At 36.6% G+C, this 27,633-nt stretch overlaps 3 protein-coding genes across 6 annotated transcripts; 1 reads left to right on the top strand and 2 right to left on the bottom strand.

The window, feature by feature from the left end:
• Positions 1 to 843: 843 nt before the first annotated feature.
• On the bottom strand, positions 844 to 6,241 carry LOC139966452 (uncharacterized). The gene is made up of 5 exons (XM_071969464.1): positions 6,081 to 6,241; positions 4,456 to 4,704; positions 3,599 to 3,876; positions 2,400 to 2,655; positions 844 to 1,771 (listed from the first exon to the last, which is right to left on the bottom strand). Exons 3-5 carry the CDS (start codon positions 3,824 to 3,826, stop codon positions 1,545 to 1,547), a joined length of 711 nt encoding a protein of 236 aa, XP_071825565.1. The 5' UTR covers positions 3,827 to 3,876; positions 4,456 to 4,704; positions 6,081 to 6,241; the 3' UTR covers positions 844 to 1,544.
• Positions 6,242 to 10,109: 3,868 nt separating this feature from the next.
• On the bottom strand, positions 10,110 to 15,274 carry LOC139966451 (ankyrin repeat and SOCS box protein 1-like). 4 transcript variants are annotated; one of them, XM_071969460.1, is made up of 3 exons: positions 15,156 to 15,274; positions 11,755 to 12,492; positions 10,110 to 10,761 (listed from the first exon to the last, which is right to left on the bottom strand). In XM_071969460.1, the coding sequence occupies exons 2-3, from the start codon at positions 12,482 to 12,484 to the stop codon at positions 10,631 to 10,633; spliced, it is 861 nt and encodes a 286-aa protein (XP_071825561.1). In that variant the 5' UTR covers positions 12,485 to 12,492; positions 15,156 to 15,274; the 3' UTR covers positions 10,110 to 10,630. The 4 variants fall into 4 exon arrangements, with proteins under 4 accessions (XP_071825561.1, XP_071825563.1, XP_071825562.1 ...); XM_071969462.1 differs by having other exon boundaries at positions 15,198 to 15,268; XM_071969461.1 differs by having other exon boundaries at positions 15,095 to 15,248.
• A 3,223-nt stretch (positions 15,275 to 18,497) lies between these two features.
• On the top strand, positions 18,498 to 27,262 carry LOC139966440 (transmembrane emp24 domain-containing protein 3-like). Its single transcript, XM_071969432.1, has 3 exons — positions 18,498 to 18,908; positions 20,793 to 21,041; positions 21,988 to 27,262. The coding sequence occupies exons 1-3, from the start codon at positions 18,747 to 18,749 to the stop codon at positions 22,219 to 22,221; spliced, it is 645 nt and encodes a 214-aa protein (XP_071825533.1). The 5' UTR covers positions 18,498 to 18,746; the 3' UTR covers positions 22,222 to 27,262.
• Positions 27,263 to 27,633: the final 371 nt, after the last annotated feature.

Here is a 27,633-nt window from a genome sequence, read left to right as displayed (position 1 = left end):
GGCAGCAAATTTGCTTAGATCTTTTAATTATGTCAAACCCTGTACATGAAAGACATCACTTCCACACATTCTCCACATAATCAATAATAGAGTTCAATAAACAACAAGACTTGCCAGTAAATTGTGAGAATCTCTAAGAAATATTGTTTTCTAGGACTAACTTAGTTGCTATCTATCTATTGACTCGATGATCTATAATTTGTGTGTCATAACCAAAGTTAGCATAAAAAAACAACATAGAGCAGCAAGAATATCAGAGCAAATTCAGAAAAAAACTACCATGATTCCATTCACATTAATGAAAATTCTGCTATTGAAATGAATATCCCTGCAGGACCGACAGGCTAATCTCTTTTGATCTTTCCATCATCCTTCGACTAAGCCTGTCTCTTTTAAATATTTCGATCATTCTTCAACTACCAGACAGGACAACCAAAAGTGAATTACAGAACTTTGTGAGTTCATTGGCAATACACAATTATAGCAAAATACTGTCTGGACACAATGGTCACCTAACTCTTATTGTTTCAACTCACTGCAAGTAATATTCTCCTTTACAAATCAAAATTAAAACATACCAGACGTATTTATATACAACAAAATAATCACTACTGTACAACTGTAACTCATAATGATAATATACACATTGACGAATCAGGTTCCAGCATCTACTTACAAAATCTTTAAATGCTACCTTTTGCACCATCACATCATGTATCGATTTTATACAACCTTTGTGGGTTTTTTTTTCTTGTTTTGAACTTGCTTTGCATAAAGTAATAAACAAAGTGCCATGGTGACAATATTGTTTCTTGGATTTATAGTATTCACAAAGAAGCAGTATTTTCACAGAGAAGCCATTTTCAATGTTCATGTAAGGATAGCATCTGCAATGGTATTTCAGTTTGAGTATGAAAGTACGACTTCCTCGTCTGTGGGCAAAAGGAAAACCACCAATTTCACGCCCCTTCACTCACAGTATCCAGTAATTCAACTTATCTTGAACAGTCAGTTGGGGATGGTGCGCCTTTTCCTTAGATTTATACCGGAAAAGAAATTTTTTGCAATGATAGGGATAGAATAGATGGAATTTTAGAAATTTATAAGCCTTTCACAAGAAGAAGCAGTGTCAATTTACCATGGCAGGAAGAACATGTTGCATATAGCCCTTACTTAATTAAACTGCCATGATCTGCTTCTAGTTTCTGGGATCGAACCCATTAACACCGCACACGATCTTCTGCTTGAAATTTAAATTGTGAAAAATTTGGCTTTACAAAAATTTCTTGTAGAGGTAACTTAAACCTTTTTGTTTTAAATTGTTTTTGTTCAAGTTCCTAACGGAAGCTTAACAAACCTATCTGAGAACTTTAGGATAACTACGTTACGATCTATTGTAATGAGAAGGAATTTGAAAATATGACTCACACCATTTTTTTAAGGAAAAACAAGAACAAAATCGCTTAAAACAAAAAGAATTTTGATTACAACATAATAGTACATCTTACATATGTACAAGAGAACAGCAACAAATTTTGAAGTACTTATGACGACATAGTCATAGCTTTCAAAAATTTGGCTTTCTCCTCATTGACTTTTTTTTCCAACTTTGCAATAGTCTTTCGCAACTTCTCGTTCTCCTTCTCAAGAGTCTGCGCTTTCTCTTTCATCTCGACCTCCTTCGTCTTCTTGTTATGCCGTGCCTTCCGGCAGGCCTCATTATTTTTTTCGCGCCTTCTCTCAAGATCATCGAGCACGGTTGATATGGAATCTGTGAATAAAGAATGGTAGGGTATTAATGGTGACGAAAAACTGAGTCATTGGTATGTTGTACACAAAAGATCTAAAACTTTTTGAGTAGGTTTATAAATAAAACTTTTCAAATAAATACTTTGTAATAAGAAACATGCCATCATGGTAGGCTCATTAAATTTTACCAGTCAAATTTTACTTCAAAGAAAGAAGACAAATACCTATAGGGGGCCTCATAGCTCCCTTAAATGCATGATATATCCAGCCATACTTCATACACTTGGTTCAGAGCAACCAATGAAAACACATAGCTTCATTTGGGTCACTGAAAACCACTTTCTAGAAACACATTTTCCGTTAGCCTCCTTCACAATTTACTATACAATTTACACTGCACTCATAGGAACTGTAAAAACAGTTAACTTACTGATTTATCTGAATTCCTTACATATTAAGTTGAAAGTATAATATTTGCTAGTAGAATAATCTTTTGTTATTACTTTTTATACTTCATGCATTTAGATCCCTCAATTTCTGACAAAGACAATCACTCAGTTCTTATCAACAACGCTACACAAGGCTCTGACAATTTGCAAAGTGACTGCTAGCTCCCATTGCAATCCATGCCTCCATATTTGTCAACCTACCATCAGAGGACAACCGTGCCCTCTTGGTTGCGGGACCAGAGTCATGAGCTCGGTCCGGGGAAGGAGATTTCCCCATATCCGCAAACACCGGGGCACGGTCACTGGCGTCCATCTGTGAAGCCACCACCGTGGTTGGACCACTAGAGCTGTGGTTAGAATTCCACATTTCATCGTTATTGAGTGCACTATAGTTCCTTTGACAACCAACACCATCAACAGAGAGGACTGGCAATGCTGACAAAGGCTGAGCATTGACCTATAAAAGAGAGATAGAATAAAATTAAAGTCATATGACAATTTTTAACAACTAATTCCTAATTTTTCAGTGTCCATATATCTCTATTGACTCTTTTATCCAGCTCATCTGCATGATTTTGATCCCCCCCTTTTTTTTTTAACATGTACCTCCTTCACATACAATCTAGATATCAACAAGCTACATGTGATGTATACCATTTATTGACTACCAACCTATCAAATCAGCAATAATAGACACCACCCCACCCACCGTAGAGTTAAAAAATATGAGCGACCAATCTCCAAAGGACAAGCCATATCATAAATAATACAACTCATCAAAGTGTCTTTTTTGCCATCGGTATGACAACAAAATGAAAGCAAACTTGAAGGACATGAGAAGGACACAAAACGTCAATATCTTTCTTCCCAGCACTGTATGCATCAATAGTATACAGTTAATTCATACTTACACCAGTCAGCATTGCACCATCATGTTGCAATAGTTTGTATGACATCATGTACTATAAATAGTACACTGACAGCCACCGAGTGGGTGGATATTATTGATTTTACGTGGGTGCACTTGTGACAAGTGGTAGCAAGTCTCTATTGTTCATTGAAGCAGGCCTTGGTTGCTTCACACCAGCTAGGAAACAATTGATACTGTTTGCTTTCGCCTAGCATTCAAAACTAAGACAAAACAGTTACCACTGGAAACCGCACACAAATAAACCTATTTGGCTCTAATTGCTAATATATTTGACTTCAGCCATACTGTGCCTAACAATTTTTGGACTAATCTTTAGTTACCACAATAGGGACATTTTTCTTTTTTTGCATTGCATCATATGAATGTTGTGGATCTGAGCAAAATATCAGTAGATAAAAATAATGCTGGGGAAATAACCATGCTGTACAATATTGGGATAATAAGGGAAGTTATGTGGGTAAAGACAAACCTGGTTCTGTTGTGCCAACAATAGGTTAATGTCAGCAAACTGATCAAGAAGGATATTGCCTGTACCAGCGCCAGCATTTATCGAACTGTCGGACAGATAACTGTCTTCAGAGGCGAAAGAGGAGGTGGATGCGAGCGGCTGTCGGCTGACAGTCGTGTTGGGCATCACCTCGCTCCCTGGAACACTCTGGAAAGGCAATTCCTCCAAAAGGTCAAACAAAAGCTCCATGTCAGTGCCTTGTCTTTGACTTGTTTTACTGTTGGTTGTCTCACTCAGAACTAGAACGCAAGTAAAAAGGGGAGATCAAATATTTGATCATATTTTGTTATCTTTTAAATTAAAGTATGTTTAATTCCAATTTCATGCTGTTAAAAAAATATATATACACACTATTTATCAACCTCATATTCCTTCCAAATATTGCTTCTAAAAATGGGTCAATAAAGTGAGTACTAAAAGATTTTGGGCAGGTAGATGGTAAAATTATGTGACTTTACTGGAAACTCAAGAATATAAGAAAACAACAACAATAACCTCACAAAACTGCACATTCTTACAACAAATGATAAAAAACTACGCCTCCGGCACCCTTTTCTGGGTGGATACGTGGGCATCATAAATCTTTTATACTCTTAATATTAATAAACGATAACAAGTGATTAAAAACTGACACATATTTGCAGCTTTAACCTTTCGTGCTTTACGTTCAACAATTGAATCAATCCAAAAGTACAAATCTAGAGCTTTCAAGTCATTCAATTGTTTGTTTCCATTATGTATCAATTTTTTCAAAATGGCTTTCTCTTTTTGCCATTTTCTTTTGATTTTCTAATAATTTTAAGCAAATTGGTACTCACAGGAACTAAATATATCGCTGTTCTTGTCGATTGTGGTTACATCCGTATCCTCCAGGCGGGGAACAATACTTTTGTGATGCGGGTCGAGAGGGAGGTTGCAAATACTTTCGTAAAGGGGTGGCCTCTGCTTCGCGTAATCCTCGTAAACCTGTGGCTGCCATTTCAATTGTGAAAATGAGCTTTCCAAATTAGCCAGATTAATTTTGAACGATGAAATTGTCGTAGAAGGCCTGGGGTCTATCCTGGACCCTGCAAGTGATGAAAAATATACATTTAGGTTTGGAAGATGCTGAAATAAAATCTGACAATCTCTTGAAAAGAGAGAAAAAAGGATGATTTAGCATAGAAGCCACATACAATGTAAAATAGCCAATAAATATTTTCATGTTTTACTCTGATGGCAAAGTAACAATTTTGTCCCAAGTTCTGATGGATCTCCAACTCCACCTGGCAAATTTCCTTTGACAAGATTCTTTGTTTACTGATAGCGGGATGAGATCACAAAACATGTATACAATGTTAAAACATTAGTAAACCTTTCTGTCTAGAAACAACAATCATTGACAAATGTTTAAAAGTTGACAAAAATAACAAAAATCCTCTGGAAAGATTATCTGAGGGCTGCTACTGACAGCTGTTTTTGTGAAATTAAGAAATGTGTTAATTTACAAGTTGGTTTTTGCCTCCATGCAGTAGGTGCTAGTCACGATAGTGGGACTGTGGTCTTCCTCCTGAACAACCTTAATCTTGTGAAGAACATGTCGATGATGTTTTGTACCAACTGGATTAATATCTTGAATTCTGATTACACTTAGGGAGGAATGTAAACTTTGTGCTGTAAACTTCAAACTCTCACTCGAATAGCGTGGAATGATCAGAGATCTAAAAGGCCAGAATGGGTAACGAGGAAGTTGTGTACCCCGAGTCACATAGGTTGTGACTTTTTTGTAGGGGGTTATATTAGGTAACTCCAAAACCATAGATATCCTGAGCTGAAAATTTAAATCAATTTAATAAATTCAAAGTAAAGAACTAGCAAACTTGTTCCTAATCCATCAGAATGAAGAAAATCATATCCTAGAATGTAGATCCCCCTCCCCTAACCATGCTGAGAAACTAGAGCCAATGTGTGCGAATCTGATGACACAAATCTTACTAGTACCAGGAAATATGCAAAATATGCCACTTGAGAGTCACGCATGCCACTGGCTGGTTGCACATGAACTAATAAACCCTGAGTTTGCATAGGAGTCATTATGAGTGAATGTTGTTAAATATATAAATAAATGTAAATTACTATTTTCTCCTCTTCATAGGCTTGGCTGAATGTGAACATTGGGTGGGACGAATGACTTTGAGTATGCCAGTGCAAACCTGTATATCACTTGTTCATGGCAAATATTACGTTAGCCTGAACACCATCTAACGTTACCCTTACTTTAGTACCGTAGGCTTCCAAATCAGTGAAATATTATAAGCACTAACGTTAGGGCTGTTTCTTGGTTAGCCCTACGTTAGGGTGTAACGGTAAACTGAGTAACAACCGAGTTACTGCTACATTATTTATCTACACAGTTTTTATTAGAATATCATGGTGCAATAACTTAGGAAAATCATATATTCACCTTCAAGGCTCTTTTAGCTGTAACGATGTTGGATACCGCTGGAAAATTCGCTTGCTCTCGCCTGCTTTTTGGCGAAAGCTATGTTCAGATCGTCTGTTCTGCCGTCGTTGGTTGAGTGCCTCAAATATATTGCACCATCAATCGTAAGATCCTGCATATCATTACACAGTATAAACCAATCGCAACAGAGATTTGATGCATGTGAAAGAGGGAACCAATCACAACGCATATAATGTTAGCCTACTTACGGACTTTTCTAAAAGAAGACTCTATGACGATGGGAACTCCCCATCTTCACAATATTGTTGTCCTCGCTATAGTCACGCGGTAACAATACTGCGCCTATACAGGATGTGGGTGGGTTTTAGTTTCCGATTGAATCCCATAGAATCTATAAACGGGCTGTGCGTTCGTAACACATACAGAAACAAATTGCAACCCCTTATCAATCAGAACGTTCACTTAACAACAGGAAAAGCGGCAGATTTATGTAAGGAGAAAGCAACGTAGCAGAGGAAGCACGTACTATGCAAGTTTGAAAAGATTTTGGCAAATATCAATTCACATCAACATCTTTCCAACTGGATATACCTTAAAACATTAGCAAATCATGCAACCAGTAATAGATGATAATCCTTGCTGGTTGTTTCTTTGTCAATCAAGCTGTAAATTTATTTACAGAAAGCCTGGTTCATATGATAAATATGATAATCATTTTACTCACTCTTGTGTTTGGTACCCTCTGCAATGATTTTGTTCTTGGAAGTTTTCAGCACTTCAATAGCCTATAGCTACTCCCAGAGAAGCAAAAATTTCATAAATATCTGTTGTGTACAAATATCTGCTGCATGGCCTTGCATACTGATTGATATCTCTTTCCATGCATTTTGAGATTCAAACATATATATGCTGACGAGCCTGTATTAATTTTCACAGATTATCATAAGTGCTTTATGTTACACTCATGTTAACAAAAATCAGTTTTAAGAATTAAAAAACACAACATAACAGTGACATATATATTGAGCCTGAGAATCAACAATTCATGAAATCATGTGGAATAACTAGGTAATATAATACAGCTAGTGTATACAAAGATATTAAACTAGCAGCCACCACATAACTACATCTCCTGGCTAGCAATTTAATGTATTGCCCCCAAATGTTTATTGGTATGTTAAACTAGAAAGCCAGTTGGAACTGTAAGTGAGTAAATTTTGTCCAAGAATTAAGTGAGAACCAGAAAAGATCAGATATTTCCAACTCTTGTTTGTAGCACTTCCTTGTGGGCATCAACCATTTCATTCACTGGTTACCATTGTGCAGTCTACAATTTTTTATATATTCCATATAATGTTTCAATATCCATAAAAAATCTTCCTATGTAAAACATAAACCCATATATGTATGAATAAAAGGACTAGTAGGACTTTTTTTATACCCTTTTTGAGCTAATAAATTAGTTCTGCTACCAATCATCCCTATAATAATTGCTATTAATGAATGATAGTTACATGACATTGTTTACTACACTGTGAAGTATTTCCAAACCTGCTTCAAAGCAAATGTCATCTAGTATAGATCACAGAGAAAATGGACAATTTTGAGACCAGCTGAGATGACCAGTTGACTCCTTGAGCTAATCCCCCCCCCCCCCCCCTTCTGAAATAACCTGGTGACTCCTTGAAGCTCAGAGGGTAAAAACTGAACAGAGCTGTTGAGTGTGCTTAAAGCAAGACAATCAACTCTTTGAAGCAAATTTCATTTCCTGGATGACTTTATATTTTGTTCAAGACCAATATATGCATGGCCCCTTCATGAAACTAAACTGACCTGAATATGACCAAACTATGTTCTCCAAAAGCAAATCATAGCATTGGAGAATTCACAGATTAACTGCAGCTTTGATTTTGGAGTTATCATGTTCAAAAGGTTTTCAGACTCTGACACCTGTTTATGTCATGTGACCTTTGACCTCTACCAATTTCAATAGGGTTCTTGGACTCACCAAGCTGGATCTACATACTAAGTATGAAGTTCAAGAAAGATGTACTTCTTGATTTATTGTTTTTACAAGAGTTTCAGACTTTCACTTAAAGGAATTCTTTACTGGCAGTCATGGGTATATGAAGAAAACTCCATAATTTTTTCATGGCCACAGTACTAGTGGTTCCAGGATTTTTCATCCTATGATATAGGAGAAGTGAATTTTTGAGCCTTGCGCCAAACTTATTCTAATATATTTTGAACAGTGGAGAATGATGAGCAATAGTAAAGTCATCATGGCACTTCGTATTGGGGGCTGCAGGGACCCTATCATTAGCAAGCTACACTGTATCGAGGAGAGTTAACAATTCTGAAATTAAATAGCGATTTAGATGAACATTTCCCAGTGAAGTTGCAAGTTAGCGATCTTTTTGGAGAGTTAAAACGATCCAGAATTCCGTAACTAGGTTTTCTTCATAAAATGCTGTTCTGATATTTGTTATTTGAGAAATTTTTTGGAATCACATAGAGTCTGTAGCCTACACATTCCTGTGTATTGACTCAAGGCCAAGCTTAGAGTGAGATCCGATCAATTCTGATCGATTCTGACCAATGTGCCGCACTGACGTCACGTCTCGACGTAAGTCAGTGTCATTTTCTGGCAGGATGGGCCAACATTTCCAGCACTCTATCACAGAAACTATAATTCATCAAAGGGCAAGGTTTAGGGAGATAGAAAGACTGGATCCCATTTTTCACTAAAAAATTCCTTTAAATGTTGACTGCAAGTGACCTTTAACCTCCACCAATTTCTATAGAGACCTTGTACTTGCCAAGCTTGATCTGCATACCATGTACGAAGTTCAACGAAGATGTACTTTTTAAGTTATCATATTTACAAAGTTTAATTTCGGACTTTGATCTCTGTTGACCCCAAATGACCACTGAACTTCCCAAAAACTAGTAGCATTCTTGTACTCATTAAGACAGATCCACATACCAAGTATAAAGTAATTAATCCACTATGAACTTTTGAGCTACAGTGTTTACAAGCAAGTGTCACATGCATACCAAACATTTTTATAGTTTGATCCAAATTGATCCTAAAGAGTTAAATTGTTCATAAATTCAAAAACAGACACTGCAAAAAATATATTCCTTCATCTCCATGTTCCGAGGATATTAATGCCTTTTCTTCTGCGGACATGCCTTAATTTTCAATGTATTGAAACTATCAAACTTCTCAGAAACCATTTGGATGTTCCTACTAGCAAGTTAAATTTGATCACCTACATATAACTTTGAACTCCACAGACATCTTGTATAGACCTTACCTTTACTTGCAATGGTCTCAAATTTCTACCTACAGCAGTTCTCAGATCACACCCGAAATTAACAGAACTAAGGGCCCTGTCACATCTAGTTCCTTGAATTTAACAACCTGCATTGTCTGACGGCTTATCATAACTTTACAGCAAGTTGATCACAAGCTGGTGATATATGCTAGTTCCTTTGTAAATATGGAAGAGATCTTTGAAACATTTTTTCAATTAAAATTTCAAGTCAAACTAATTGTTTTAAGCACCTCAATTGTGTGCTTTCTTTAAGCAAGTTTTTCATGATTAGAATTTATACTAGTCAACCACCCAGCACGTTTGTATGCAAGTTCATCTGGCATGTTCGTTCACCCGATCATGTTACCTACATGACAGCGCCCCCATGTAGAAACACTGGAGAGCCACATTCAATGTGGCTAAAGTTAAGCCACTCCTGGACAAATTGAAGTAGCAGATTAAAGGGTGTGAAGACTCGCGCAAAACAAACGTCTTATGCCGGTAATCTGACCTAGTTTCGAATGAGGTGTAACAGAAGTGTTAGACACCACCATCGATCCCAGAAAATACACACAGCTTGCTACGGTTGGTAATTAGACACTAGTGTACAGTCAGTCCATACAGCTGCGGTCAATACCCACAGCACAGTGTACAAACGAAACAGCGATGGACATCTCAGGTCCAGCTAAAGAATAAAGATAACAAGGTATCACGTTTCATTACTGTCTGTATTTTGTAGCGACACGAACAAAACCTCACTTGCAAGCAACGGAAAGTTAACTTTTTCAGATGGCCGCACACGGTTTGGGGCGAGTCTTCAATGCCCTTAAGTTGTTTCAGTTTCTTTCATTTAGTGATCCTGTGAGGCAGAATAATGTGTTGTTCATCAAACAACAGTCATTACAAAATCAAGGTGAGAGGATATGAGAGAATTATTATCTAAAACATAACAGTTTTACAACTGTACAATAAATAGGGTGTCAAGGTTTTACATGACCAAATATATCAATTTATCAAAAGTTAAAACAGCACGTATGACAATTTTTCACTGCTTGAAATTTCATAACTGATTGGAAACATAACAGTATTACGACTGTACAATAAATAGGGTGTCAAGGTTTTTTTACATGACAAAAATATCAATTTATAAAAAGTTAAAACAGCATGTAGTATGACAATTTTGCACTGCATTGAAATTTCATAACTGATTGGACATCTACTAATCTGAGGTTATCGAAACACGATGAAGTCCTGTAACTTCCCTGGGAGAGGAAGTTTTTTGACTAAGCATGACATATTTCTGAGTCCTATGGCTCTTCGAACTGTGAATCGGCACAGGTCCTGCAATGGTCTTGCATTGCCTGTAATATGAGACAAAATGAAAGGATTTACAATCTTACAAAGGCAATGTGAATTTCTCATGAACTTAAAGTTCATTATTACTACTTTAATTTTGGGGAAATCATCAAGCCAATATTTCCATAGTTCTCGGTGAAAATGAAATTTGAAAAGAAGAAATACGCAGGATGATACAATACTCTTTGACTTCTACTGACTATAATTGGCCTATATGTCTACCTCCAAAATTCTGTGAAGGCTTTGTGAAGCTAATTCGTGTTTTGGAAACACTGAAATTGCATTCATACTGGCGCAATCTATTATTACCCGCATTCTGTGCCCATCCCCCTCCTCCCACCCATGTGACTCTCATTTTGCTGTACCCCTTAGTCCCCAAATGTCTGTTTATGCCACTGCAGTCGCTTCCCAGTCAACATACCAAGTATGAAGTTTATCCACCATTCACTTTTTGAATTACCTTGTTTACAAGCAAGTCTCACATTCATACACACTCACAGATGCACACACATGCCATCACCATTGCATAGATTTCTTTTGCCTCCGGCGAGGAATAAATATCAGACGTGAAATTGTGCATTCTGGAGCACATTTAAGCTGTAAATTTCATCCATAATGAGGTATACATGCAAGGTAATGCTAAGGACTACTTTTAATGTTTTGTGTTGGATAGAAAAGGGGGGGAGGGGACAGTACATGGTAGTTAACACCACTATTTTAAATGAGTGTAGAAGACTTATGGTTTTCTATTGAGGAAACTGTTTGAAGATTAATTAGCCACTTTTGATGAATCTAGCTAACACATTATGCAGGGCCCATTTCTCAAAAATTAAGAGGTAAATATGAAAAATACAACCCTGGACTAAAAGCTGCAGTGTATTTTAATGGTCTATAACATACCAAAATTAGTTATGAGCCTATTTAAGTTAAAGTACACAATGAAATTACTTTCAGTAAATATTCCTAGTTCATGAAATTATGTTAATGATGATACTTACTGAGAGCAATCTGCAAAAATGTGTACATTCCAGGAGTAAATTTCTCTTTCTGTAATGTAAATTGCTGGTGATTTAAGTCTGTGATTTGCAGAGACAAACCAAATTCCAGTAGCATCTGTAAATATCGCGGATCATTCTTTTGCAAGGCTTGAAGTGTTAGGTGGCGTAATCCAGAGACACCCTGTCCACAGGACATGTCAGCCCCTGCCATGAGAAGAAGCCGAAAGCATTCAAGGTGATTCTTTTCGATGCTGACACACAACGGATCGGTCAGGAATGTCAGCCAGTCGACATCCGTGTGCTTTCTGTTGACATCTGCGTGAGCATCTAGTAAGAGATCAATGCATTCGACAAACCCAGCACAAGCAGCTAGGTAAAGAGGAGTGCACATATTTTCCCTTCGTCCATTGGGATCAGCCCCAGCTGCCAGTAACAGCTTAACGCATTCAATATGATTTCCAGCTATGGCCATGAAAAGGGCAGTTTGACCTTTCCTGTCACCCTCCTCAATACTAGCACCAGATTGGAGTAACAGTTGAACGCACTCCCAGTGACCCTTACTGGCAGCCAATCTCAGAGGGGTGCAACCCAAATAGTTCTTGAGATTGACCCTCTGGGTGCGACCTGGTCCATCGAGGAGGTTACGAATTATGGTGATGTCACCATTGGAAGCTGCTTGATGTATTGCCGAATCGTATAACGGATAGTCGTCCTCCGTACCAAACTGCATCTTGGACCCTGAAAAGAGTCAAAATTCATGCAAATATATACTGTTTCAGAATTGGAAGGAATTGAAGGGGGACTAGATGAACCAGAAAGCCTAGTACAGGCGCCTATAGTGATTTGGCCTTGCCAAGCACTTTCTGTGTGAACAGTTACACTTAATTGTACACTGCATGGTTTTCAATTGACAAAAAGATATATCTATAACTGTACACATGTGGATCTACAAAGCAAGTATGAAGTTCTATTAAGTTTTTTACTGTTGGTATCTTGTTTACAGAGTTTGTAGACTGTGACCTCTGTTAACCTCAAATTAACTTTGACCTTCATAGAAAACCATAGAGTTTTGTACTCCTTAAGGTGAATCCACACACCAAGTTTACTTTGGTAGTTTCAAACATTTACAAGATTGTATGACTTTGGCCTCAGTTGACCGCAAGATGACCGTTAAAATCCATCAAAAGGAAAGGTAATTTTTATTCCCTTCAGCTGGATCCATTTATGAAGAATGTGTAGTTCAACCCATCTGTACTTTTTCAGTAATCATGTTTTGAAAATCCAAGTATGCAACATATACTGTACACACACACAACATCACAATTACCTGGATTCCTTTAGCCTTCGACAAGGGATAAAAGTTCACTGAGATACAGTGTGCAAAGTTCTTATTACTACTGTACCAGAACGTTGACTGAAATAACAGACTGGAAAATGTTATTGCTTCTGCAGTAGAATGCTTTGCAAAATATGACTGACACCTATGTCGAACACAAGTGACATTAATAACTTTAATTATTATTTTTAATTCATTGGGGAGGGGAAATTAATAAAGAGAAGTTTAATTAGAAGTCAAAAACATCAACTGGATCACAAAGAAAGAGTTAAGTCATTTCTGGATTTTAGATGTGATACTTTAGTATCACATCTTATTAGGCATACTGTATATACCAATCAGTTAGAAACATTCACAGTTTGCAGCCTTCAAAGTCTAACATTAACTCAGTTGCTCTATATCTATATGCATTTGGATGAAAATTTCATCATCATCTTTTCTACCTTTGTGGCAATGATATATTTCAGGTTATCAGGCTCTTTATTGTTATTTGTTACAGTACCTGAGTCTGGCCTATATGTTTACTTTCAGTTTTTCTCTTAACTTCTTGTCTATTAAATTGTAAGAGCGACTTTCACTACCGCAACATCAGATCTAGTCTCACAACTGTAACATTAATGAGCCTAACAATCAAAGTAATGGCCAAAAAAAATGCAATCATGGAGAGGCAGGCTTACCTACTCTATGTTACCATCAAGACTGTTTATACAATGAAAATGGCTGGTCGAAATCTCAAAAAATCCTTTATAACTTCATTTAAAGGTCTGCTGTATAGACCCCAGCTATATTATGCTATCATGGAAAAATTTCTTCAGATTAAGTAATCGACCTGCCTTGGTCGTAAGATTACCTCTTTTTACAAATTAGTCTGCAACGCCTGCCATATATCTTTTCTTGTATGAAAGGTCTTGTGTGAACGCTGTATGATTAATTAAACTGTAGAAATAAACATATTTCCACATACAGTGTTTACACAAAGAGCCTCATGGTGTGAAGAAGCTATGCAAGCTACAGTAATTGTAGGGCCAGAATTCATTCTAGAACCATGGCAGGTCGATTATGTAACCCCAAAAATTATCCTGGCTATAGCGTGCTATAATTGGGGCCAATAAAGCACAAACTTTGAGACAATCTTTTATACACTTTTAAACGTCACAACAGCTAAATGTTCTAAACTCAACCTATCACAACAATTTTTTTTTTTTTTCTCAATCAGTAAATGTATTATGTCTGCTGTATAAACCTGTTTAAATCAAATGAGGTTAGTTTACTGTGTTTGCCTATTTGTTCATAATGAATGTGAAACAATATGCCTACTGTACGAACACCGGTGTTCCTGTACACTATGCACTAAGCTTTTAGCTCTACGTACTGTGTAACTAAAGAAGTTGGCAAATTGTTCTAAATAATGAAAGACAAAGAAAATTTGATGCAAAAGTCAAATTTTGCGATTATTACTGTTTGCTAGTACATTCGTTCCACATTAAAACATGTACTTTTGGCTTTTAGGGGAAGGATTTATAGTACTTAACTTGCAGAATCTATAGATGTACGTACTGGGCCAAACTGCACTTCAAGCATGTATATACTGAGTGGGGTAATAGCTTTCATTGCCCCAAAACAGTTTTAAACATTCATGCATCACTATCAGTATCAACAACAAAGACACTGGACACTTAAATTGTTTATTGGGTACCCTGGTCTGAATTTGCATAACAGTGTAAACATACTTTAACGTATAGGCTTACTTTGTATCACTAGAACTAGTGGAAATGGAACCAGTAACGTATAGCCAAGACCTATTAAGGTCAGAGAGTAGATTAAGCCAAGGACTTAACGAAACACTATAACACATTTGGGCCAAACAGTCCCGAGGGTGGAATGCTACACGCCTTCGGCAGCGTATAAGACGTGGAGTTCGAGCACACACACATATCAAGACATGTATAGCTGGCCTAGCGTTATCACCCAACTCTGGGAAATTGCAATCATGAACCATTTTACCTCGCGGATTTCACTTAGCTGTGTTTAAGTCGTTGTTCATTAAATATGGCTGATAATATACCTGAGAAAGAAGCAAGAGCTTAGCGAAAGAGACTTCACTAACTTGACTAGATCAGTTTTGAAAGCAGCTGACTTGGGTTTGTTTTGATTCTGATCGATTGCGAAACATTTGTTTTGACGTTTATGCAGAACAGTGCTGGATGTGTAATATGTGAGCAACATTTTTAATCTGCTGCCCTCATTTTGGGCTCTTGTCATATTACAGCCGTATGTTGAAGGTGGTATCCGTCTGCTTTTCTAAGGACTAGTCTCATACAATTATAATAACATACAGCCATGGGGCGGGGGTGGGGAGGGGGTATTCTCATAGTAGCTAAGGCGTCGGACCAAAATTGCTCCATCGAATAACGAACTGAGTAAAAATTTTCATTTTGCAACCCTATAGTATACATAGAAGTTTCAGTGAAACTGGCATGTCCGAAGACTCTTATGATGGCTGATTTAGTGATATATTGGAATATCGTGACATTATAATATTATGAAATAGTGGTGGTTGAGATTTTTCAGTTATAATAAGCATATTGGGCATAGTATTTCATACTCATGAGGTTGAACCATCAGTATTTTATGTAACTCTTCAACATTAACTTTTCTGGTAGAAACCGTGCCATAGGACTGTATCATCCAACCACCTTATCGTCAAATATGGTGCAGTGGCGTAGCCAAAGGAAGGGGGAAGGTACAAGGGGCAAACATGGGCTTCAATTATATATATTCATTTGACGTGTCGTTTTCCTCCATTTCATTAACAAAAGTCTGTTCAAAGTATCTCTTTCGAGATCCGGCTTTAGGAACCACAAATGACTTCGAGTAATCATATTTGATCTCTAAAGTGAGGCAAAGATGTCACCAAAACAGAACTAGTATATTGTTCGATACAGGTGACAAACGCATACAATGGATGTTATGACCTTTCTTAGTCCTTACCGTTTTCGAACCTCTGGACATACAACCAGCGTCCATAGCCTATGGTTGTTAGGGTACGTGTCCGCATATAAAGCGGGAGGCCCGGGTTCGAATCCCGGTGGAGGCTGGAAGTTTATTCACTGTTCTGGATTTTACAACTCATTACGATTTCAATTACATATATTCATTCGCCTTTGTCGTTTACCTCCATTTAATTAACAAAAGTCTGTTCAAAGTATATTTCTTTCGAGATCCGGCTTTACCAACACCAATACTAATACCGACACCATACATACGACTTATATATATATACACTAATACTAATACCAACCGCCTCCCCGGGTCATGGTGAAATATTGTACCAACAACAATACTATGTTGTATCAAAAACTAATATCATTCCAACACCACTATCAACACCAATACCTACATCAATACAGTAACCCTACCATGGAGGTTTTACCTCCATGATCCTTCTAATACTTATACGGTAATACTATAGTCTACTTTTACCAATACCGTTATATCAATACTGTTACCAATACTAGTAATACCAAAATACCAATGTTGACACCATTATAACAACATCAATGCGTACTTATACCGTTATACTAATACTGTTACCAATACCAATGTTAATATACCAATATATCAATATCAATACGTACTTATATAGTTTTACTAATAATGTTACCAATACTTATTCCAAAATACAAATGTTAACACCAATATATCAACACCAATACATATGTACTTATACCGTTTTGCTAATACTGTTACCAATACATATATCTATACGTACGGTACCAATACTAACCCCAACCCCAACGATGCCGATAGCCATCAATCTTTCCAAAACATGCAAACTGTATATGATTTGGTTAATGGTTTGTGACCAATCCGCTACTAAGACACTCCTACTTTATTCACATTATGAGTAAATTAGTTCCATTTAATTTATAAAACTTCCACCGTCGATCTTACCCATACTTGCGATCATTTATCCTTCTTCTTTTATTCGTCATTGTCTTTTCCTTGGTTTCTTTGGGGAGGGATTACATGTACCGTGTCTCCTTCTACTGCTATAATGAAACTTAGCTAAAGACGAAAGATAAACGAAACATAAGTAATTTCAGTAACCAAAGCTTAGGAAGTTTACCTGAACGCAGAAGAATGTGAGGGTATTACAGGTAAAATTGCCTACACCGGGAGTTTAAACCCTTGCAATAATTCCGTAGATAAAGTCATTTCTGCCAAGCATGCAGGAGGTATTGAAGACTCGCCCCAAACTGCGTGCAACGCTCTGAGAAAGTTAACTTTCCGTTGCTTACAAGTCGAGTTTTCTTGTCGCTACAAAATGCAGACAGCAATGAAACGTGATACCTTGTTATCTTTTATCTAGACCTGAGATGTCCATTACACTGTGTTGTGGGTATTGACCGTAGCTGTATGTATTGGCTATACACTAGTGTCTAATTACCAACGGTAGCAAGCTGTGTGTGTATTTTCTGGGATCGATGGTGGTGTATAACACTTCTGTTACAAGTCATTCGAAACTAAGTCAGATTACCGGCATGAGACGTTTCTTTGTGCGCGAGTCTTCACACCCTTTAATGGATCAGCGTGTACAGCTGATTCACTTACTAGTATACTGTACAATACTTTTGTAGGCCTGCTGTAATATTAAGAAAAATTAACATTATAATTGTTATCATAATAAACAAATGATTGTACCATGTACTATGCAACAATATTATTGTGGATGTGTTATCTTATATTATTATGACAATTTAGTTGTTATCATAATTTATCATTAATTGCACCATGTAACACCAGGAAGTTTCCATAACAACTCCCTGGTAATACTATGTACAACAATATTATTGTGGATGTTTTATCTTATATTGTTATGACATCATATTATTGTATTCTACTCTGTGAAACGGGTTATACTATATGCAACAATATTATTGTGGGTATTTTATATTATATTATTATGATACAATATTATTATATGAAAGCATGTGCTAAGGCGAGTGTGAACTGTTTTACTTGTGTAAGTTGTATACAGCTCGGCAACCTTTCACCTTTACTACTACACAGCCACGTTGGCTTGCGTTAGCTGAAGTGCAGGCTAAAACACAGATATTATGCTACAAAGATCTGATATACAAATTACAAAAAAAAATATAATTATTTATAACCAACATAAAACGTATTTTTGAATCATAAGTACACATTTATATTAAATTTAGTTATTGAAATACTTAATTTTTTAAAATAAGCGCTATTTTTTCCCTATTAAGTATGAAACCAAGCTTCAAAAATGAGAAAATGCAAGGTATGCTTGTCAGTAATTAATTTCTTGCACTGCATTATCTGTATATGTATAGTATACTTGCGAATCTCTAATTCTCAAAACTGATACCCGTATATAACCTACGTGGAAGATCAAGTTGGATGTTTCTAAATGTGGCCAATTGCTGTGCAAGCAAAGAGTCAAGGATACCGGGCCTAACGTTATTTAGTATACCTAAAACGTTAAGTCAGTTGTAATGTTATGTCTGTGGTCTGAATGAACATTTAACTGAGGAGAAATAAAGAAAGAAAGCGTATTATTTTACTGATACATTAATTTCCTCATTGCATCGGAATTTTGGCGAGGTTAGACCTTCCCCGAACCAAAATGTCGTTGTCTGCTAATGCTGTAATATTGATGTTTCTGATGGTGCTGTGTTTGACAGTGTTGTCTAATGCAATTGAACTAACATTCGAACTTGATGATAATGCAAAAGAATGTTTTTACGAAGATGTTGACAAGGACGAGGAAATCACATTAGAATATCAGGTATATATTTTTTCTTTACAGTATCACAGAAATAGCATATTCACATGAAGTTCAGTTTAACTATGTCGACTCTGACTAACGTATAGTAAGGCCTAGCCTAGGTTTAAGAGTAATACTACGTTTGAGTTAGGCCAGTTATGTTACTGCTCTGGGTCTACTCTTAAGTAGTAACTAAGTTATAACACAGGCCTAACGCTACCTACCAAACGTTTGGCCTAACTCAATACTTCATTTAGCCTCCTAGCTGTGTAGCAGTCAAGGCCTATAGGGACTAACATATGGCAAAGCCTACATTTGATTTGAATGTATGCTGCAGCAATCAGTGGCAGAGCGTCCATACAGTCAGAAGGGGCGGAAGCCCCCACTGATGGACTCAAATGGACTGCTGGCGCCCTTTTCAGCTTTTTACCACATTTTACTATTCGCGGTTATTGACTTTTGTATTGTGCTCTCAAATACCTATTGACATTTGTCACATTTTGTTGGTGTAATTTTCTGACAAAATGGCGATGATACCTATTTATTCTTCGTTTATCTGCAAATTAGCAAGGCCCGGAAAGGGTCATTTCCGGTGATCTAGGGAGTGTCTTTACTCAAAAAAATGTCTGTACGCTCTGCGCCAACCTGTGGTGGCACTCCTCATAGATACAGTAGTATCGAAAGCGCCCCTACAGACCATTATCCCCCCCCCCCCGTGACCAATACCCCCAGCTCCGCCACTGGCAGCAATCGCCTTACATTTTGCATCAAGCCTTCAAGGCCTATATGTAGCACAGCTGATTTAATAGGTCACTCATGAAAGAAAATATATTGCATTTATTTAGCAAGGGTTGTGCCAGTTAACAAAGACCAATAATTTTTTTTTTTATTAATCAAAATATAGAATTAAATTCTCAAAATAATAAGACATTACAACATCCTCCCAAGCACAAGTCCCTATTTAGTAAAAAACTAAAGAATTTTTATACATGATGAACCCCTAGTCCCGATGCATGCCCAAAGCTAACAACTACTGTACCCAACAAAGTCCATCTCATCATCGTAAACAATAACCACCTGCCCAGAATAGTCTTATTATTTAGCGATGCACATTCATCTATGGGAACAAGAGCAAGGTAACTTAAAAGTCAAGCTATGTAGGCCCAACATTATTTATATATTATAGGCTACTACTAGTGCTAGGACCAAGCCTATCAATGTAACTTATTATGTAGCTTTTCCTTCCTGTTACATAGGCAGTATGTAAGCAGACTTTGTTGCTAGTTTAACCGTCATGAACACAGCCATAACATACACCCCAATAATTACAATTGCTACTGTATAATAAAACCAAGAAAAATTCATTGTTTTTGCTGTAAAACTGATACCACAGATCCAAGCGTCATTTTAGCAATGCCAGGTCACTAGTATGGGGAGACCTTATTTGCCTCATTACTCTGTTCATCTCCTTTGGTTCTTTTATCTCCAGTAGCTCATTCAACTCTTGCTTCTTTTTGTCACACTTCCCAGTGTTCTGTTGTTTTCATACAGTACCTTTGTCATTGTTCAATGTTCTAATTATTTTGTCTGTATGTTTAACCTGCAGTACATGTTTTTCTATGTCTTCATCTTAGTGTACCTTAGAAGAGGATCCTGCTAGGATCAAAATATCAAGCCCTCTTACTTATATCATTTTATATGCAACCGCCCCCCCCCCACAAAAAAAAAAAATGAAAAAAAAGAAAAAAGGTGAAGTCCCTCCCTCAATTGGTAACATGGTCATCCCAGGCAAAACCAATGTACTGAAATCATTGATTTGTCTTTTGGTTTTTAAAACAGAAGAAAAAAACAGATGGCTGTTCCTTTTTCATTTTATTTGAAGTATTTCCAATTGTTTTACTACAGGTCATTTCTGGTGGAAAATATGATGTTGATGTCTTCATAGAGGATCCCAAAGGCCAGGTCATCTACAAGGAAACCAAGAAACAATATGATGCCTTTGATCACACCACCAATTTGAAGGGAACATATAAATTCTGCTTTAGTAACGAATTTTCAACCTTTACCCATAAAGTGGTTTACTTTGACTTTATAAAGGGTGAAGAAGATCCCTTCGCAAGAGATGTTGGAGCCCACATAACAGTATTGACACAGGTAATTGCTGTCTTAATATGATCTAGGCCTTAATAGTTACTACTGTAAGTGTGTTCTTGTCGTCCTCTATTGTTTGATAATTAATTATATAAATTTAAATCAGCATATCGGTAAAGCAGGCAATTCCATGAAAAGGAAATAGTTCTAGAGAAGGGCGTAAAGGTATCACAAATTAAAATGTAGAATTAAACTCTTTAAGAGATTTACAGGCAATTTTTTTCACAAATTTTTGTGGTTGTCCCTCGGACAAAGAGGTCTTACATCTTGGATGTGTCCAATTACAAATTGGTTGTCTGAAAAAAATACATGTAGGTAAATAAAGAAGAATGACCGGTATGTATGAACACTGTAGGAGAGATTCGTGCGAATTTGTATGATCAGAAATTTGGTGGTCTCGGTTGATCGCACAAACCGTTTAAGATTTGCCGTGGTTTATTCTTTCCACTATATAGCATCTTTCTTTATTTGTGTACTTTCCATCAAATTTCCTCATTCCCCTCTACTCCACACCCTCACGCTGCTGCTCGACAACCTCCCAATTTCAGAGAGAAAAATAGGTGGTTGTCGTGGTTGAAACACAGGTAGATCTTGTAGCAGCTAATAACTGTATGTGCAATTACTATTTTACAGACCACTGTATCCTGAGCTTCAATGTTGGATAAATTTAAAGGAAATTTTTTTTCAAATATCTTTCCTACTGTACTCACCATGCCAGTGTAGTATGGACATGCTAAATCCCCATTGATGCTACATCATTGGAGTGTGTGTATTAGCTAAATCACAGGGAAAAGAATTTGTTTGACCCAAAATAACCAAACCTTGCACTGATGATGCATCATATGAACAAATTTTCACCTGAATATTTTTTTCCTTGTAAATGTGCACTTTGCACTTTTACGACACTGAGGCCTAAAAATACGTTCTTTTTCTGTTTGTCCTTTCACAGTTGGAGACATCATGTGTGACTATACACGAAGCACTAAAGACCGTCATTGAATATCAGACGCACCATCGGTTACGGGAGGCCAAAGGTCGTGCCAGGGCTGAAAGACTCAACGAAAAAATTCAGTGGTGGTCCTTGGGAGAGTTTTGTCTAATCCTCGGGATAGGACTAACTCAGGTTTTGGTTCTTAGGAGTTTCTTTACAGACAACAAGCAAAAGCAATCGACTAAGATTTAAAAGGAAAATGGACGAGTGAAGTATGTGATGTTACGACGCTGTAAGATGGTGACCGGAAGTCTGATGCCCAGATTAATGTGCAGTGCACGGTTCTAAATAAAAGTTAGTTGGTCACCCTCCCCCCTCCAACTCTATATTTTCATCTAAATCCACTTTCCTCTCTCCTAACGTTATACTGGCAAGTTGGCTTTTCTAGTCATGGTGGCAAAGTAGGTGTTACGCAAAGCGCAGTAAATGAGATGTTGTTCTAGCAAGCACCACTGGGAGGATGTCTTCTTGGAGGATGTTGAAGGAAGATGAGAAGTACAGGAGTAGCTTTCTTCCGAGAGTGAGACTGCACAGGAATAACGCTGTTGTTGATGATCACAAGATTACATTGTATTAAGATTGCTAGTGATTGTACTGAAATGAAAGTTTGACTTTGGAATGATTTAATATGTATTAGTTTTGATTATATTAACAATTGAACAACATCTCCAGTTTAAGTGAACCAGAAAGTCTTTTTCACTTTTATTCCAAACTTCTTACATATGGGCACAGATCTTCGTAACTTCAAAATGTTCCAGTCACTCACGAATGTGGTCAAATTAAGAGACTTGATGTTGACGCCATTGACAATGGTCTGGTTTTCTGCTCGCGTTTCCTGATAAATTACTCGCCTTCTGCACTCTTTCTTTACATACAGATTATACTGTAGCCTGTCTAGTCTTTGTAAACATTTGCTTGTTTTCTAAATGTGGTTCGATTTTATAGAAAGTTTGTGTTTGATTGGTTACTCGGTCAGTAATGCAAATCTTGCTCTCTCTCTTTTTTTAAATATTTTTTTTATTTATCATTTAGTACATCCCATGGTCTGTGTAAAGAAAAAATCCTTATTGTGAATGTAAAGTGACAAAACAAGAGAAAAAAAAAAACTATCAGACATGCTAAAGGTGGTCTAAATGCAACTTTGATGATTTTTGACAGTTTATGACCTGTTTGCATAGTATTTATAGGTAGTCTTCACTGAATGTTAATGAATGTTCATGAGATACATACTTTTTGCTTGTCTTTACACCCTACTAGGAGCTTAGGTAAGTATCTCTGCTCTGAGAATTGTGATCGCCTGCTTTAGCTTCAGCAGTGAAATTTTGTTCTGAATGACAACAGAGTTTCAGAATACTTCAGTTGTCTGTTGTAGCAGTAATGGCTCAGATTGACTCAGTAGTTTTATTTGCAAGCAGATCTGACAATTATAGAAATTAAGCTGTAACCATAGCCAGTCATTTAACAATGGGTTGTATTTTGTATTAGTGCACATATGTTCTGTATGTACATAATATTCCTGCTTGTACATTTTGCATCTGGTATCGGTGTGATGAAGAAGGAAGATTGCTATGCGATATTTATAGAGTAAAAGAGGTTGTTACTTGTTCACATTGCCAGATGGAAGTCAGTGGCTATGCATGTATTTGAGTATTAATGATTTCACTAATCTCGTGTCTGCCAATACTGACATGGACATAAAAAAACACAGTGGATGTTTATTGAGTTGCAACTGGACAGAGTCAACAATTTTTTATTCCTGCCAATCTCGTTTTGTGTTTACTATTACAGTGTATGAAGTTTTGATGAAAGAAAACTTAGAAAAGAATTGAAATACTTGTTTTGTTTATCATATTTAATGACTCAGTCAACACTGTATGATGTCTGATAATTTGATGGATATTGCAATTAAAAAAGAACAAATTAGTTTTAGGGACTGGACTTAAAGGAACCAGAATATTGATAAATTTGTTCAGTAAAATGTGACTGAAACAAAGCCACTGAAGGTCTTCTTATTGATGTATGCAACGTTAGCATCCCTTCAGATTGCACCACACACATCTATCATTCAGCTTTTTTTGGTGCTCAGATGAGATGCTCCGTCACCTCACACGAGCTCAAATGTCTAGGACAGAGTCTGCTTGGGACTGAAATAAGCCTTCATAACATGGTGGCCGGTCAGGACCCTGCTCATGAAATTCCAGGCCAATGGACAGTAACAACTCATAAAAACAACACTGTTTGGATGTTTATTGGTAGACAATATGGATACAGATTCTGAGGACTTTTTTATCTTTCATCATGACGATATCCAGCATATATATCCTATATTTTAGATAATTTATCATATTTGGCTGACTCTCACAGAGACTTTTTACCCAATAATTTCCGTATCATCGATTGAATGGCTTGACTGCCATGTTCATATTTTGCGTAATTTTGTTGTTTCTTGTTTTGTTTTTTTGTAAATTTGGTAATGTATGAAGGGAAGTGATAGGGAGATATTAGACTAGTTATACCATGAAATGACTTAAAGAGGATTATAAGCTTTGTTAATTGTGTATTAATGTTCCTATTTGTTTGCTATTGTTTACCGTATAATAAGTATTATTCTTTGAAATGGATCTTGTGTTCCTATTGCATATGAAATGATTAACATAATTGGATATTAATTATTCATACTGAGTAGTTGCATGAATACAGTTGGAGGTTACTTCTTTTCTATTGTATTATGAAATTAGAAAGTTCTTTGTCAGATGAGAGTTTAACCCCTCCTTTCCTCTCTCTCTCATTCCAAAACTTCTAAACCAACCTTCCTATGTCCTTTACCTCTAATGTGTTTCAGAGTATTTAAGCATGCTTTGAACATTTACCTACTAAATTTGGTTACTTGAGAAGTCTTTCAACATTTCTAGATCAACATTTGAGGATAGAAATCGATTGCTGGGAGTAAGCGGTTATGAGGTTTAGGCAGAATTGTATTTGAGCAGGACAATTGTAAATGTGTTAAATGTTTTATTGGAAAGCAACTTTTCTTTACTTCATCTTCTGCTATTTTGCATGGTTTGAGGAGGAGGGGGACCAGGGGTGGGGGGGGGGTATAGTTGATAATATAATGATGGTTAAAATACCAGAAACTGAGGTAGAAGGGAGGGATGCTTGTTTAGCTCTGAATATGGATGAGGTTGAATTTGCATACAACAGAATCTGTATTGTGTGCAGGTGTATTATATTCTCTCTGGTTTGGACTTCACCCTGGTGTTTATTCTTTGATTCGTTTAAATACTGTAATAAGTACATCTCTCTTGGTAACAGGTTAACCAACAACAGTCTGGTATAACTTGAGGGTCATGTAGTAGTGTATAGTGCTGGTTTATAATAAAGTACATTGCATAAATATTAGAATGTTTATATTAAACATGTGAGATTTAGATGGATTATGGGTGGAGGTGTGGTTATGTCTTTGTCAGTCCACTAGTTATAGGGAGGCACTTGAGCCTCAGAGTATTTATTATCTCCACTGCTACTCAAGTCTGTCGGCTGTCTGCAACCAACGGTCTGTTTATGTAAGACTTGTCCTTTATAAAGACATTTGGAATAATTGGACTGCTATAATGCAGTAACAACTGGAAGGTACAAATGACAGCAGCATTCCCCAACTTTTATATTGTTACTTTTTAGGAAAAGTCACGTAACCTTAGATATAGAGTGAGTACGAAAACTAAACAACTTGATCCACTGTCAATTGTAGTCCCATAACACCGAGAGTGTAACCGTATGATCATCAGATAATAATTAATAAAGTAAAAACAAAAATCCAAAATTGGATGATATGTCTAATTTCATATGGAAAAGGTTTCGTCACAACACAATATGTAGAACCTATAAATATATTAATTCCTCATCATTAATGTTCTTTTGCTGCAAAAAACAACACATCTACAAGGGTGTCCTAGGTTGATCAATTGTAAATCTAATTTGCATATAAGCTATACTTGCCAGCACTTGGCGACCAAACCTCATAATAAATCCGATCATGTGTAGCTGGCTTTCCCATTTAAAGGGATTGGAGATGCAGACTTGACTGACCACCCATCAGGATCACACGGTTGCAGGGGTCAAGAGTGGGTCAAGTCGTTTGGTTTTCATGTCCAGGCTCTATGTTATGTGACTTTTCTTCAAGAAAGTACAATTGATAGCCTGATGGCTAAGACCACGTGGTGATATTTCTTTTTAGCCAACCATTAACCTTTCACTTGATCATGTGTAGTATATGTCCACTTCCAAGGGACTCTTAATACTCGCTTGACATCGTCATACAGGTTACAATTATGATGTAAGGGGACTGGATTTAAGAGTGAATCAAGTCGTTTGGTTTTGGTGCCAAGACTTCTATCTTTGGTCACTGCTCTTAAAAGATAATCTTAAAAATTGCCTCAAGAAACGATGGTATTTCCATTAATGAAAGTATCTCATTTTGCTGTCATGATATCACCAGCAACATCGAAATAACGGTATTTTTGATATGTGATATGAAAACCATGGTACGTTGCATGAATATTATGTTTTATAGCCCTTCCTTATTATTGATACAAGTATGCCGTATATTGTACTTTGTTCAGTCTGTTTCTGTAAATGAAAGCCCAAAAAATTTATATATTCTCTAATTTGAAATAGTCGTAGCGATGTGACCTTTACAAATTTGGTAACTTCTTATTGTAATAGTTGGGTCTAAATTTTTAAGGGCATGTTAGAAGGAAAGTAGCATTTCCATGAACAAAGAACGTGTTTTCCTTGCCATGAATCCTTCACAAACATTTTCCTACAGATATATGTGAATGAAGATGTCGATAATTGAGCGACTGCAGTTAACAATGCATGCATATTCGATACATACACATGTCTCAATATGCTAAATTAACGCTGATTATAGACGCCATGTGTTCTGGAATAAGATGAAAGAGCTCAACAAAAGCATGTACACCCATATCGATTCTCATATTTTTATTTTCGTTAGCCACTTTTTCATGTTAATCTAATAATGAATTATTTATGTTCTTTCGATGAAACAGATGCATTTTTCATTTGTCTTGTGATTGGCGATTGATTTGAATAATGTTATGTTCCCTTTTACGATTCCATTTTGCCTTTTTCTGTACCATTCTTAAAGTGAGATATCTTTCTGAATTACAATTGATACGTTCACTGTATGTAAGTACGACTGTACAACAGTTTATGCGGTCTGTGATTTTCTCTTCTTTTGTGTAGACTTTTTTTTTTGCATTGTTTGGATTTGCTAGTAGTATCATTCATAAATTCATAAATCAATTAATAATTTGAATATTCAGCTGTGAGATCACAAAAATAGATAAAGAATGTACCTCACCTAACAGTGCCAGTAATAGGTCAAACTGTAGAACGTATACAGATGGGATGCTGTACTATGGCATTATGTTCATGTATGAATAATTTGCAGCATGGGAATTCATCGAATACATCAATTGTGTTCAATAAAAGTAATATACGGAACAGACGATATCTGTTTGTAGCTACATCTGTATATTTAAGGGGTCACAAATCCAACCCAGGAACTTGATGAACAAATCT

This window comes from Apostichopus japonicus, chromosome 4 (assembly GCF_037975245.1).
Source record: "Apostichopus japonicus isolate 1M-3 chromosome 4, ASM3797524v1, whole genome shotgun sequence".
NCBI lineage: Eukaryota > Metazoa > Echinodermata > Holothuroidea > Aspidochirotida > Stichopodidae > Apostichopus > Apostichopus japonicus.
This window is presented reverse-complemented; position numbering and strand designations above follow the sequence as displayed.

Coding starts and splice junctions, on each gene's coding strand:
- LOC139966452 (XM_071969464.1), bottom strand. CDS start 3,826: ATGGAGCTTTTGTTTGACCTTTTGGAGGAATTGCCTTTCCAGAGTGTT. Junction 2,656..3,598: donor TGTTGGCACAACAGAACCAG/GTTTGTCTTTAC, acceptor TCTCTTTTATAG/GTCAATGCTCAGCCTTTGTC. Junction 1,772..2,399: donor GGCACGGTTGTCCTCTGATG/GTAGGTTGACAA, acceptor CTTTATTCACAG/ATTCCATATCAACCGTGCTC.
- LOC139966451 (XM_071969460.1), bottom strand. CDS start 12,484: ATGCAGTTTGGTACGGAGGACGACTATCCGTTATACGATTCGGCAATA. Junction 10,762..11,754: donor ATTTTTGCAGATTGCTCTCA/GTAAGTATCATC, acceptor CTCATATTACAG/GCAATGCAAGACCATTGCAG.
- LOC139966440 (XM_071969432.1), top strand. CDS start 18,747: ATGTCGTTGTCTGCTAATGCTGTAATATTGATGTTTCTGATGGTGCTG. Junction 18,909..20,792: donor AAATCACATTAGAATATCAG/GTATATATTTTT, acceptor GTTTTACTACAG/GTCATTTCTGGTGGAAAATA. Junction 21,042..21,987: donor ACATAACAGTATTGACACAG/GTAATTGCTGTC, acceptor GTCCTTTCACAG/TTGGAGACATCATGTGTGAC.